The sequence below is a fragment of the Thermobia domestica genome, chromosome 18 (assembly GCF_964235325.1).
Source record: "Thermobia domestica chromosome 18, izTheDome1.hap1.1, whole genome shotgun sequence".
NCBI lineage: Eukaryota > Metazoa > Arthropoda > Insecta > Zygentoma > Lepismatidae > Thermobia > Thermobia domestica.
Window position 1 is genome coordinate 52,150,443 of NC_137471.1, and position 15,902 is coordinate 52,166,344.

At 37.5% G+C, this 15,902-nt stretch overlaps 1 protein-coding gene across 4 annotated transcripts in view; it reads right to left on the bottom strand.

Annotated features, from left to right (window-relative positions):
• Positions 1–15,902, bottom strand: part of LOC145675752 (sodium-dependent proline transporter-like) — a 124,638-nt gene that overhangs the window by 58,465 nt on the left and 50,271 nt on the right. For all 4 annotated transcript variants that reach the window (XM_081746405.1, XM_081746404.1, XM_081746402.1 and 1 more), the window contains 2 exons: positions 6,588–6,837; positions 416–545 (listed from right to left, as the gene is read on the bottom strand). In XM_081746405.1, coding sequence (XP_081602531.1) covers positions 416–545; positions 6,588–6,837 — 380 coding nt within the window. The remainder of the gene's footprint in view (positions 1–415; positions 546–6,587; positions 6,838–15,902) is intronic.

Here is a 15,902-nt window from a genome sequence, read left to right on the forward strand (position 1 = left end):
GAGAACATGGCACAATAGACAACTCATAACGCCCCAACATATCACGTAAATCCGTCTGGCGCTGTTAAGTTAGTTGCAATGTTATGGTGTCAGAACCTACGTATATTTTTATTTTGGTTGTCCTAATGATGTGACCATCTTCAACATGGTGTCTTTTTCATGACTCAGCAACTGGATAGTGAAGAGCATTTACGAATTATTATTATTATTATTATTATATTAATTATTCTTATGTCCATATTTCTACCTCGAGAACCACGAAATCCATATACCAAACATACCACAAAATAATATAAATATTATCTTGGGGGTTCCCAATCTGACTAGGCAACTGCCAATGTCATGCAGCGATTTAATACCTCTAGTTGCCTTATACAGTATCGGTATACCAACCAAATTGGAACTTAGAATTTACCTTTGATATGTTGCTTAGAGTAATGGAGAGAAAGCAGAATACAGCCAGCCACGATATGAAGAAACATATTAAAAGACCAGATCGAATTTCACCTGCGTAGTCTCCAGAATCAGTTCCCAAAATTCTATATCTGTAAAATAATATTTTATAGTTAATTTTTGTACTTCTAAGTGAACGATGTTATTGTAATTACTATTATTATTATTATTTATTATGATGAAACATATCCTATTTAATATAAAAGATGGGATATACTTCATAGCGTTGCTTACGAGACTAGAAGTACATATTAAATTCGGAATGAGAGGAGAAACATGTAAATTCTCGTCTTAAGAAATCTAACGAGTCTATTGTTCAACACTACCTAAACCTGTAAAAGAGCTCAGAGGTATAGTTATATTTTTGCATTTTATTATACTTTTGAAGATTTCCCTTGACAAGATCAGTTATTAACAGTTCTGTCCTGTAAACGACCTTTATACTCATTTGGGCATGGACATTGATTAAGGAAGCTGGGTCATATATGTCTTTTTTTAATTAATACTAATTACTAGAATTCCAAACTATATTATGCATAAGTATCGGAAGTGTTATAGAACAGCTTTGTCCATTCCTCCGTCCGTCTGTCAACAGGTATCAGAGCAAAAAGGGTCAGAGATATCGAGAAACGGTTTTTTGCAGTTGATTCAACGTCCCAAGAATAGGTATCATCTCCTCTGTTAAGTATTTAAACCGGAAGTTTTTCAAGTTAATTATTTCCGGTTTCAATGTTTATCGCTATGAAACGAAAACGGTAACAGCTAGCGATAAGCGCTTTTTTTTTTTCAACGGTTCAGCGTCCCAAGACAGTGTACCAGCTGTTTTAAGTTAGTCACATTTATCTCATTGGGGTCAAGGTGGAACAAAACGAACCCTGAGGGGCTTCTAATTCTAACCCGTTCTTACTACTACTACTACTCTGCACAAAAGTAAATAACTTTATTTTTTGAATATTTTCATCTTATTTTAATCATAAAACCTAGTAGAAAATATGGTATCATGAAGTTAAATAATGGGGCTGCGGTGGCTGTGGTAGAGCGTTCACTTCTGGTGCTTGGAGTCCCGGGTTTAATCCCAGCCCCCACCAAGTAAACTTTGGGGTGGACAAGCACCGTGTGCGTGGGTTTCCTCAGGGCTCTCCCGTTTCCTCCCACTTTCTTCATCCCACAATTTCATTCATTTCTCATCTTCACGTCTCCTTTAGTCTAGCCGGCATAACCGTGGGACATAAAACTCGAAAGATTTCATTTCATTTCATGAATTTAAATAAGAACGCTGGTTCAGTAAAGATGAGTATGATAGTGGTCCCTTTGCAACTGTCTATATCCAATACATAATTACCAAAGTACATGATGTTATTTCAGCAGACCGACGTATCACTGTGTGTTATGAAACTGGCACATTTGTTATCTAAAATGGCAGTGTGCATCAAATTATTCATAAATATTTACAATTGAGAAAGCTTTTTAGCATATTGCGTGTCTAAAACGCTGACATCCAATCAGAAGAGGAAACCATGTGTGACAAGTCAGAACATCCTGGTCATAATAAAAGCTGGAACACAAAATTTTTACCGTACATGTGCACCACTTCGATCCAGAATGCAAACACCAAAGAAGGCATTGGAAATCCCCACTCTCTACTACACTGTTAAAAATAATTTCTCAAATTTGAGAAACCGCTTCTTATCTGTGACTATATTTTCTTAGAAATGAGATTTGGCAATTCTCATCCATAAGGAAAGTATCATTACATTTTCTCATTTCGCTTTATACAACCTCTTGTACTTTTCTTTATTTCTCATTAATGAGAGTTTCAAACTCTTGTTTCTAAGAAAAGATATTCTCGGTGCACAGATAAGAAACGGTTTCTCAGATTAAAGAAAGTATTTTTAACAATGTACCCCAAAAATTCAGGGTTCAACCGTCAAAGAGCAATATGATGACATCTGTCTTCTGCGATGCCAAGAGACTTGTTTACATTGATTAGCTGCAATACGGAAATTAAGTCATTGGCAATAGTTTTGTTAATTTAATTGCAAAAAGTGAATGCGATCAAAAACAAACGGCGTAGAATGTTGGCCAGTCATATGCTCCTCCATAGAGATAATGGTCCAGTTCACGGCTCTCCGAGTGCAGTAGCCGCGATTCATAGGGCAGGTTTACTACTCATCCTAAATATTCCTATTTCCCATATGTGGGTCCCAATGACTATCACTTATCTCCAAATGTGAAGAAACATCCGTCAAAATCGTTTTGTCAACCTTGAAACCACTGTATCTAAAGTTGCTAGACATCCGGCTTTTAGCCGTACTGTTCGGTTTTTGGACGTAAAAATTGATGTCTTAGTCTCCAAACTCGAAAAGGAGGACAAAAGTGCGTCCGGCTTGGTTTCAAAGCCGGACGTAAAAATTGATGTCCGGCTTTGAAACCAAGCCGGACGCACTTTTGTCCTCCTTTTCGAGTTTGGAGACTAATTAATTAATAAAATAAGTCAACAAAGTTTCATGGTTGCCAAAATGGAGGTAGAATAAATAAGTTATTAGTACCATGACTTAACGAACCAAGTTCCTTCATTTGACTCCTTGCTGTCTGCTGTTAGAAAGCTAAAAATTGATGATCTTAAAATGGATGAATTCTATGATGAATATTGTTAACTGAAAGAAATAATTTCGTCTGGAAATCTTCAGGAACTTGTATCTGATTAAAAAAAAGTATGCACGAATTTCTAAGGAGTGTATGTCGTAGCATCTTACATTTTCTCCATATCGAATTGTAATGCAGAATGTGAAAGAATATTCTCAAGTATAAATTACTTTGGACGGATGTTAAAAGTAGATTTAGTGTTGATATTGTGAAGACTGACTTCAAACCTGTATGAATTATAGCAGTGATGGTGATTCTGAAATATGTTTGTGTGCCTCAATGTATAATAGGTTCTTAAGTGACAAATCATTGATAGGAGCAGCTCAAACGAACAAAAAGTATCATTAGCATTGCTGCCTGCTAGCAAGTCATCATTTTGTAGTTGTATTTTTTGTATTAGTTTACTTTAATAATGTATTAATTTCTATATTATGTTTTTCTTTTTCTTTAAAATACACTGTTTGATATAATTGGAAACAAATTAAGTTTCGGTAAAAGCCATTTTTTAGTAATCTTTTTTTTTTTTTTAAGTCAAAGTGTCCTCCTTTCTGATTTTACAAATCTGGCAACCCTAACTGTATCATGATTCTGAATTGATAAGACATTATGGATGTTTCGTTGGAAGACCAATAGAAAAATTTATTTTTTACTGGAACTGAAGAACTGGAGGCCTGCTTGTAGAAACAGCTCAATTTGAAAGGAAGTGTATATAGAAACACTACTTTGGTTTTGCATCGATGGTTTCTTTTTGTCAGTTACGAAGCATTCTTCATCAAGGGTAAAAATGGATCTGAAAAGATAAGGGGACGGTAGGTGGCGGCATGACGTCACGCCGTCCCCTGCCTATCTTTGTTCATTGTAATTTCTTAGGAACTGGAGGAACGCCGTACATATTTTTTGGAGGTGAGGGAACGCATCTTCCCGCGTTTCCCCGCACTTTTACCCCTGGTCTTTCGGTACGGCAAGTTTTGAGGAGCGGCAAAATGTGTTATAACCAGGGCCCGGATCTTGTTGACAAGTCAACTTTTTTCTGTTACGCATAGGACAAGGCAAGTTCAAATAAAAACATTATCTATCAACTCTCGGTTCTAAAAATATATTTTTTTAGGGTCAACTTTTGGTCACTTTTTGCCGTTTTGAAGTTTCAGGTCATTTTTTTTAAATATTTTAAGGTAACTTTTAGGTCATTTATGGTCTTTTTATTCTTTTTCTTCTACATAAGGAAATCTTAAAATGAAAACTGTTTACGGATTTAAAAACAAGAAGTTAAATGATCTTTTTTCCTGCTTCCTGATTATTGGGGTAGAAAAAACTGCATTCCTAACAAGTTAATGAACACTAAGCTGTAGCTGGTTGATGAGGGCTGGGGGTTCGTAAGTGGCCAAAGCAGATGGTTGTAGATTGTTTACCACAAAGGATATGACTACAAAGACGTTCAAAGGTTTTAAACAGGGTTTTTATCTACTATTCTGGTGTATACAATCTACACTTGCGAACTTTTATTCTTTAAGTGTGCTTCCTAGTTTCAACTCGAGAGTGAATTGATGCTTTCAGTATGTAGAATGCCGAGGTCTAAACCATCTACAGCTTCTCATTTAAGACAGATTGTTTCTGAATTTGGTGAGGATATTTTTAGTACTGACGGTACAGTATTGTTTTGCAAGGCATGTGAAGTAAAAGTGGCAGCAGAGAAAAAAGACACTGTACAAAAGCATATCAGAAGCGAAAAACATTTACGCGCAGTTGAAAAACATAAAACCAAGTGTTCGCAGTTGTTACTTGTGGAAAGTGCTTCGAATAGTAAAGGCAAATCCTCAGTTTTCAAAAGAGTTGTGTGAAGTTTTTGTGCTTTCAAATATTCCTCTATGGAAACTCAACAATGTGAAATTGCGGGATTTTCTGGAACGTCATACAGGTCGTTCCATTCCAGACGAAACGAATCTTAGGAAAAATTACATGCCAAAGTGTAACAAGGACACAATAAGAAAAATAAGAGAGGAACTTTGGACTCAAATAATTTTTGTTTCTATAGACAGACTAGTGATGTGAAGGAACGCTATATAGTCAATATTATTGTTGGGGCAGTGAAAGCCGACAAACCTAGCAAAATATTTTTGCTAACTGGTGAAGTGTTGGAATTTGTCAACCATTTTACAATATGTAAACTTTTCGATAAATCGATATCCCTACTTTGGCCTGAAGGTGTCCAACATGACTATGTTGTTTTTGTAACAGATGCTGCTCCGTTCAATAAAATCGTAACAATGTTTACAGTTATCTACTGCAATGCTGAATAAGGTATGAACTAAATTTTCTGACGATTACAAAGTTCTTGAGTTAGTTTGTTGTATCACAGCTTATAAAATGTTTATATGTTGCTTAACTGGATATAGACCTATATATCTGTAATTCAAATATGAAATGCTTAGCTGTTTACTAAATTATTTAAAGTTTAGTTTTAATATTATTGCTTTTTTAAACCAAAGACACAAACGATCAATGGACTGCAACTAACTGAAACAAAACTTTTGAAAATTAGTGAGAAATGGTAATTAAAATCCAATAGATATTCAAAAAAATGTCAATGTTTTAATGAAATAAACGTTTAAAAAACTGCAAGTTTTAAGGTCAACTTTTGTGAATTTTAGGGTCATTTTACAGGAATTTTAGGATCATTTTATAGGTCATTTTTTAGAAAATTTTAGGTCAACAAAATCCAGGCCCTGGTTATAACTATATTATTTAAAATAAATTTCTTGTCGGAAACAGACGTCATGATGATGGTAGTTAAATTTACTAAGTTGACCTTCTATTTGAACTCTACATTCATAAATCATGTTCAGATCGAATTACTTTAAAGTCTCATGGACAGTACTAAAGCAAATGGTCAAACAAATCCCAACATGAATAGCTTGAATTGTTGTCAAATATAAGAAATTAATTCTCCAACAGTAGCGAACACCTGTTCCATTTAGTTAGTTATCATAGTTTTGATACGAAAACTAGTATTGTCTTTGTCATAAACAAGCTCCTTACTATTGAAGGTGGAAACATTTATTTTTAATTTTTACCAGACGTAAAAGAACATCAAGAGATAAGTATAAAAGAGCTGCACTGGAATTGCAAACTAATATATTGAAATTGAAGCCCGATATTGAATTCTATAAAAAGGATTACCATCTTTCCTTTATAGGTGTGTTTGCTTTATCTTTCACTAACAATAGATTATTAATTAAAGAAAAAAACAGACACATCGAAATTGTAGTTTTACGGGGTGGCAAGTTCCCTAGGGGCGGCCCTGGTGAAGGAGCATAACGAAAACAAACTTCAATTATTCAACAACCTCGAATATCTCGTGAATTTGTGAGAAAACGAAAACTTTAGGTATGAAATGCTTACAGGCTGCCTGAATTGTATAAAAAAAAAGAAAAAAAAAGAAAGAAAGAAAGAAAGAAAAGGAAAGACAAGAAAAGAAACTGACTACTTACTCAATAAATTGCGATAATGGAAGCTGAAGTCCTTCAGAGTCACCGACACATTCTGTAGTGTTCAAATCACACTCCTCAGGTACGCTCCAGAAAGTGTAGCAATCTTCATTCTTTAACCACCAAGAAGAACACTCACTCTGAGTTGTATGTAAACTTACTATTGTCCAAACAGCGTAAAGACTGTATGACGCTATTGAACTACAATACACAGCCATTATTGCTGCTATTAAAATTGTAGATATTCCAATGCCTGAAATGGAATTGAGTATCTGTTATTTAAAAAAGGAGAAGAAGAAAGAAAGCCTAATGAGCAGAAATTATTCAGAGTATTCATAAAAGAATGGAAAGCGTTCGTAAATAAACAGGACAACTATTAGTTATTCTACATGAACATGTGATATGAAAGAGAGTAACTGTCAAATGTGCGTAGTTTTGATTACACGACATATACTAGTAAATTTCCTGCCATGCCCAATGAAGCATGTGCAGCATTGTGGGCTGCAGTAGGCCTATATGTGTTATGCAATCATGAAGATCCTGCAGGAACGCGAGCAGATCTATCCTTACTGAGCAGTTAAGGAAAGCTGGCATTTGACAGTTGTATAGGACACATGGTGCAATTGGTGCATTTGCAGCAATATTGCCAAATGCTCTGTAAGAATAGAGAAACACATTTGCCAACAAATTAAAAGTTTAACCAGTCATAATTCTACAATCGTAATAATATGACAGAGTACTCAATAATGTGTGCTGTCCAAACAGTATAATACTTGGACTATTTGAGAGAAGATTCAACATTTAACTACTGGCAACAACGTAGCTTGGCAGCAAGGCCACCCGTTAGGTGTGTTTGCTTAGGGGAGGCAAGGTGGGGTGCTCGCCTCCCCTTGAAGAAATTGTACTTCGGAATATCGAAAACTCAATTGAATTTTTAGAATAGTTACAGCAAAATTTGAATTGAAATGAATTTAAGAAAGGCTATCAACCTCGTGCTTATATATTAAAGAAATCTGATGGTACAGTTCTCACTGATACGGATAGCATCTTACATAGATGGAAAGATTTCTTCGACGATTTGCTTAACACGCAACCAAAAACTAGTGTGCGCGGAGAAAAGGAGATACACACCGCAGAACTGTATATTCCAGAACCCAACCGAATAGAAGTAGAAACCGCTATAAAGAAATTAAAGAAAAACAAATCTCCGGGTGTAGATGAAATTTCGGCTGAGTTAATTTTAGCTGGAGGCGAAAAATTGTGGAACAAGGTACACAAACTCATTCTCCTTATCTGGAACAAGAAAGAATTGCCACAAGAGTGGAAAGAATCAATCATTGTTCCAATTCACAAGAAAGGCGACCAAACTAACTGTAATAATTACCGAGGCATCTCTCTTTTGTCAACATCCTATAAAATCCTTTCAAATATTCTGTTAGCAAGATTGACCCCATACGCAGATGAAATTATTGGAGATTATCAGTGCGGATTTACACGAAATCGATCAACTGTCGACCAAATATTTACCATTCGCCAAATACTCGAAAAAAAGTGGGAATACAATACCCCGGTACATCAACTATTTATTGATTTTAGAAAGGCGTACGACTCGGTTAGGAGAGAAACATTATACAACATTCTTACAGAACTTGGAATACCGAGAAAGCTAATTAGATTAATTAAGATATGTTTAAATGAATCCCAAAGTAAAGTCCGGGTAGAAAAATTTTTGTCCACGAGCTGAAACAAGGAGATGCGTTGTCGCCATTATTATTTAACATCGTTCTGGAATACGCTATAAGGAAAATCAAAGATAACAACCAGGGCCTAGAGTTGAACGGTAGTCATTAGGTTATGGCATATGCTGATGATATAAATTTAATAGGAGATGATAGGAGAACAATAGAAAGAAATGCAGATATATTATTAAACGCTTGCAGGGACATTGGTTTAGAAGTAAATGCAGAGAAAACTAGATTAACGGAACTGCGTCGGGACCGTAATACAGCAAATTATGGATACATTAAAATATTAAATAATACTTTTGAAAAAAGTGGATAGTTTCAAATATCTAGGATCAATATTAACAGACGAAAATCATATTCACGAAGAAATTAAATGTCGATTGAAAACAGGGAATTCGTGTTACTATTCGGTTCAAAATCGCTTATCGTCGCAAATTCTGCGAGGAATTTGAAGCTTAAAATATATAAAACGATAATCATGCCTGTTGTTCTGTATGTTTGCGAAACATGGTTGCTTACTCTGAGGGAAGAACATAGACTTAAAGTACTATGTACTTAAAGTAGTAAAGAACGTAGACTTAAAGTAATTGAGAATAAGATCCTGAGACGAATATTCGGACCCAAGAGGAACGGGAATGGGGAATAACGGAAACTTCATAACGACGAACTACATAATTAATGGTTTGCCCAGCATTGTTAGGGTCAAGTCTAGGAGGCTTAGGTGGGAGGGTCATGTAGCTAGAATGGAGGAAAGTAGAAACGCTTTCAAAGTCTTGACTGGAAGACCAATCGGAAAACGACCATTAGGAAGACCCAGACGCAGTTGGGAGGACAATATTAAGATGGATCTCGCAGAGATTGGAATACAAAGTAGAAGCTGGATGCAGTTAGCTAAGGTTAGAAGTCAGTGGAGAGCTTTTGTGAACGCGGCATTGAACCTCCGAGTTAGTTAGTTATTTGAAATGCCGCTTGTACTTGCCCCCCCCTTAGAAACCACAACATGGGCGCCCTTGCTTGGCAGTATTCTTAGTTGTCTAGAAAGAGCGGGAAAGAATGCCGTAGTGATGGGCGAACCATTCCCCTCACCGCTGTTTACAAAATATGAACTCTTGGAGACATGATGGCTCATTGGTAGAACGCTTATCTCTGAGCGGAGTCCCTAGTTCAATCCCCGACTAAGTAAGTTTGTGGTAGACATCATCGTGTCTGTGGGTTTTTTCAGGATATTTCCGCTTCTTTAAACAATTCTTCCATTACCATTCACTTACCGTAACCATCCGTCTCCCTTAGTCTCAAAGGCATAAACGTGGAACGTTGAACTGAAAGACTTCATTTCATTTACGTGCAGCTATCTGTCAGACATCAGGTTTCTTTAACTGCACGATTCCCAAAGAGAGAAGTCTAGTGGTGAAGATATGATGAGCTGTATGATAGTGGATGAAGGTTCACGTAATTTAGTATATCATTATCGAACTACATAGGTAGCTAACCATACAAATAGGTAGGTAGATATCAAGTGCCACTCTTTATGTAAACTTCAGAACCCTTATCTACCACATCATGGACAAAAATCCCACTTCCGATCGCATAAGTATGATGGATCGCATAAGCCTCACACTTTTGGTTGCTGAGACTACGACCACCCACGCATAAAGGAAAATGAAGTCTGACGGATGTTTTCTTATATCCGGAATTCTAGATAATGTAAGACTTATACTGTTGAACCGGCAACAGAAAATAAGATAAACTATCCAGAATCCAAATGATAATCATGCTTATGCTTCCTCTTAAGAACATCATACTCAACCATCCGGTCGATTTGAATAGTCTGGGGCGAAAGTAAATTCTGTGAGTCAACCATACAGGTGAGAAGTTGATTTCCAGCATGTGTAAACTATTTTATGTGAACGTTGTCTTTTTCAATCAATGATAGTTGTAGTGTCCCACAAGGAATGCTCTTCGTGGCGTTAGTAGCGTACAAGTATAAAAATGGCTCACAAAATGTGTTTATCAGCCGTCCCGGGTTCGATTCCCGGTGGGGGCACTCGGTCAAAGTGCAAAAAGTTTTTTTCAGGCCAGCTATTCTGAATGAGGTTTTCCTCATTCACACTAGGCAAATGCCGGGGTGGTACCTAAATTATAGGTCCCAGGCCGCTTTCTTCCTTCCCTTTGCCCGGATAATGTACTCGCCGAGAGACGTTATCCTTCAAACGTGGTGGACTAAATGGCCACAGATGCTGAAAGCCCAGAAATCTAAATCCTAAATCCTAAAATGTGTTTATCATTTCTAAATATTTTGAATCCCAAGAATGAATTAGTAGTAGCTTGTCACTTTCCATGAAGGATATGGTGTTTGGAGCGACCCTCCCACTTGCCTACTCCCGAGACAGCTTTACAACCATAAGAGCGGAAAGCGTAATGTTCCCCGTCAGTTTTGCAATACGTGTGTTGCGGGTTACATATTCATATTTAAATCAAGGTTTAAGAGTGAACAATAGTTCCAGCTTCCAGATCAGCTGTGTCAACAGCAATTCACTTGGAAATTGACTTTAACAGGAGGCAGCTTTAAGTCAAGTGAAAGTGATGATAATAAAAGCAGTAAAGTTGTAAAAGTTTAAAAATAATAAATATTCTCATCATTTTATTCACCTGATAACTGATTAAAGCTTTGCTACATCACACAAAATGATACCAAAACCGAGCTATGATGGGTGTTAGGACACGAAGAAAGAAAGAAAGAAAAGAAGGAAATGATTCATCACACAAAAACATGAAAAACGTTACATGTAGAACAATATGAGTGCTTAGCACTTTTAAATTTTATCGAGGGTTTTTTTTTCTTTCTTTTTTTTTACGATAGGGTGCGGACCTTCATTATTCGATTAAAAAAGTACTAATAAAGCTTTTTATTTCGTTTTTTCAAACCTAGAGGCATTGTAAAACGCGTTATGAATGGTTATGCCTTTCTGCGTCGAGACATAGGGGTGATGACGTCATAACTTTTAAAAAATAATTATTGCTAGACCCATCTTTATTATTTTTGGCGGAATAATTTTGCATCTAGAAGACTGAAATTTTGCACGCACATTCAGTGCACCCCTTAGTATTTTCAGATTTGTTTCAAACCTCTGCGATAACACAGGGGGTCCAGATGAGTAGAAAGGTAAAAAGAATATTTTAACAAGAAATCTCTCAGGTGCATGATAGAGACACGCTTGAAAGGCTGTTCTATTCCGAAGAGAATGAGGTAAGAACCATGATCCACGAACCAGGAAGTCTCAGAAAATTCTTATCTGAGATCCTGTGTATGCGGAAGTCTGGGGGTATTGAGGGGGTATTCTTAGCACATTGTTAAATATATTCAGATTTGTTTCAGATCTCTGCGATAACACAGGGGGTCCAGATGAGTAAAAAGGTAAAAAGAAGCTATATTTTTAACAAAAAATCCTTCTGGTGCATGATAGAGACACGCTTGAAAGGCTGTTTTATTCCGAAGAGAATGAGGTAAGAACCATGATCCACGAACCAGGAAGTCTCAGAAAATTCTTATCTGAGATCCTGTGTATGCGGGAGTCTGGGGGTATTGAGGGGATATTCTTAGCACATTGTTAAATATATTCAGATTTGTTTCAGATCTCTGCGATAACACAGGGGGTCCAGATGAGTAAAAAGGTAAAAAGAAGCTATATTTTTAACAAAAAATCCTTCTGGTGCATGATAGAGACACGCTTGAAAGGCTGTTCTATTCCGAAGAGAATGAGGTAAGATCCACGAACCAGGAAGTCTCAGAAAATTCTTATCTGAGATCCTGTGTATGCGGGAATCTGGGGTATTGAGGGGATATTCTTGGCACATTGTTAAATATATTTTCCTGTCCTTACTTTTCAAGATAGAAGCCTGAAATTTTGTACACACATTCAGTATACCCCTTAGTATTTTTCAGTTGATTTTGAGATCTGTGCCCTAACACATGAGATCTAGAAGGGTCCAAAATTAGAAAAAAGGAATTTTTCACCAAAAATCCCTATTTCCCTCAGAAGTTCCCTCCTTGTGAACATGATAGGCTCATGTGAGTGGCACCGTTCGAAAGGCTATTCTATTTTGAAGAGAATGACTGAATGAGGTACGAAACATGACTCTAGGATAAATAGGGATGTCTCAGGATATTTTTATATTACATCTGGATCTTTTGGGAGTCATCTGGGGCATTTTGGAGATGTTCTTAGCACATCGGTAAATATTTTCCCCGCCCTTACTATTCAAAATAGAAGCTTGAAATTTTGTACAGATATTTAGTATACCCCTTCCCCGATAGCAAAAATGAATTGCAACAAACGTGCAGCAGATTTACAATTGAAGTCTGGCAAACTTGCAGCAAACTTGTGATTCAAGCCAGCAAGTTTAATGCAAGTTTAATGCAAACTTCCTAGTTGACGCTCTTCGAACTTGCAGCACGGCTGCAGTGCAAGTGTATGGTAAGTTTGCAAAGCAAGTTTGTGCAAGGGGTTTACTTGCACAGCAAACTTACTGCAAGTTTCCACTTGCACTGCAAGTGCACAGCAAGTAGGCAACAAGTTAGTGCACGTTTGACGCAAGTCTTTGCAAGGATACCACTTGTACTGCAAGTCTACAGCAAGTTTGTAGTAAGTCTTCTGCAAGTATATGCTTGCATTGCAAGTCTACAGCAAGTATTCAGCAAGTGAGTGTAGTATGTCTTGTACAGGTATATACTTGCATTGCATTGCATGCCTTTTACAAACCAAACATTTACTGTATACGAACAATCACACAGTATATTTTTCTCTACAACTTTGTCAAACAATACACGTTTAAAGTGTAAATTATCTCTACATACTGGATACTTACGTAATTATCTTAATTATCAACTTGTTTTAATGCTTCACACACTTCACACCTACTACAAATGGCGGCCTGCCAAGGAGATTTCTAAGATTAGACTTTTGTGCCACCTGTTGGTAGAAACTAGAACTGACACACTTGCTACAAAGTTGCAGCAAGCCTCCGAGGCAAGTAAAATCTAGCAAGTGAAAATCAAATTACGACATTTGCGGGTAACTCTTTCAAAAGGTATGCAGCAGGTGTACAGTGCACGGAAAGTCTAGCAAGTTAAAATCAAATATAGTGAAAGACTTGCTGCAAACCAACATGCTGTTAGGGTTAGTATTTTTAGTTGATTTTAAGATTGTGTTAACACAGGGGGGTTCAGAGAGGCTCAACATTTGAAAAAATCAGAAAAAATACCGATTTCTCTCAAAATTTCCTTCTTCAGGGACATGATAGGAAAATATAAATGACACAGTTAGGAAAGCTGTTGTATTTTAAAGAAAAGTAGGTACGAACCATGATCCTAGGACAAATAGAGTTCGTGCTGTAAGGTAACTGCTTAATTGAAAGTCTATAAAGAAAAGCCCAAATTTAAAAGGGTTAAGTACGTCATTTCGAAGCTGTAGTCGACAAAAAATTGCTAGAATTATACAGAGAGGGATATAATCCAGAAAACGAAATATGAGGTGAACATGGGGAAAAGAATTTACTATTTTCAATCATTAATTCCATTATTGTAGTGGATTTAGAATGTGAAGTAATTCGTAGTTTCTAATTCATCATTTTGCTTTTGCAGAAGGCCTCATCCCCATCAGGATTCTGCCGCCTACAGTCAGATAATTTGTCCATGTCGACTAGATGCTGCGGTCGGATTGCCGGCGTCTTTCAGCGTGATTTTCGACCGCGACGAATAGTTGCCTTGCCGAGCAGTCGGCAAACAGCCGGAAATGAGCATTAAATGCGCCGGCGCCGCCGTCGAAAAGAGGCCGGCATAAGGAGTCGGCAGAGGGTCGGAAAGAAGCCTCTTCGACTGTTTTGCCAACTCTGACGGTCGGCAACAGTCGGCAAAGGGCATTTTATTTTACGAATTTCGACCGCTTGCCGTCTCGGCAAAAGGTCGGCAACTTTGAACAAGTAGATCGTCGTGCCGCAGCGGACGGGTGCCGGCTGCCTGCGGCGGCCCGCCACCGTCGACGGCGGCCATCCCTCTTTCCGACCATGACTTCCTGATGGGGATGATTCTTCTTTTTATTCTTTGAGACTAATTCTTAATCTGCTTCTGATCCACATCCACCTTATATACCTATATTAACGTTTTCTTCTGTCAATTGAGGATAATTTATTGTCCTCTGTCTTCTGTCAATTAAGTAGGACATTTTCGGTTTATAAGGTAAAACCTTTGTGAACGATCCAGAAACGCCACTGGTAATGAAAGACAACTTAAATTCGAATGAAATATCCTCCCCAAGTGCGTCGTTTCCAAAGGTTAAAGAAAATGGAAACTATAATTACTGGTTGATCAGAATGGACTTCAAACTGAAGCCACACACTTTCGTCATGGCTCAGCGAACTATTGGGTTCATGGCGAAAATATGGGAGTCCGTGATGCGAAGAAGTCCTCAACTGCGCATTAAACCATTGGATCGTCAGGAAAAGTCTCCCCTTCGAAGAAATGATGGAGACACTGCAAGAAATGGTGGTCAGTGGAAGAGACATCAGAAGAATACGATGGAGGAGGAAGAGTCTCATTGCACGTGCATTGTCGTGAACGATCATAGTGATGATTTCGCCTCAACGGAGAAAGACATGATGAGTCAACTCCAATATAGATTACCATACCGGTAGCAATATTTTCTAGGGATTTGGGATACCGTCCAAGACTTTGGTCAAGTTCCAACCACTGTCTTGACTATTTACAATTGTCGTAACTGATCCGTTATTCAATTAAAAGCAACAATCCGCAGGAAATTTTCCTGGTTATATCTTACACTCAAAGGACTACACACCTCCAGTCGACAGTTTTTGTTAGCCAGTGTCAACTCGTATAAAATTTTCACCTTACCGATTGCATGAAGCTTCCACATGACAGTGGTATGGTATATGCCTAACTCGTTTTACAATGGCTTGAATATTTCTCTGTATATTTGCTTCTACCGTCTCCCTGAAGAGCTCATCCGAACATGATGTTAATTGGTGGCCACACGGCTCATTTTGCGATGCTGTTGCCGGAACGAAATTTAACAAACCAACAACGAATAGTTCGTTCATTCGCCATTCCTGGTCCAAACACATTGTTTATCGTTTTTGCGGCTTGCTGTGAAAAATCTCTCAGCTTGAATTCGTAAACTAAAACCACTCGAAAATTTGTTGTATAAGAAGTATTTGTCTTCCTATATAGGGAGGGCGGTAAGTTGTTGGAAGGGGCAAGGGGACAACTGCCCTCCCAAGGAAACTCCCCGCCATTTGAGAGGGACCCATTTTAAGACAAAATTTCGATATACGATACGAAATTATAAATGAAGCATCAAACAAGTTCAATACATTACACAAACAAAACAGCACACAAAAGGTAAATAAAACAAAAATAGTCGTGGGCCCAAGAAAATGTCTGCTATTATGGGCCCTAGAAATAATATGTATTCGTATGGCTTTGAGATTTGTCAATATTGTCCCCTTAATTAATTTATCATGTATGAAACGGGCCCAGAGGCGCAACTAACGGTCTCGC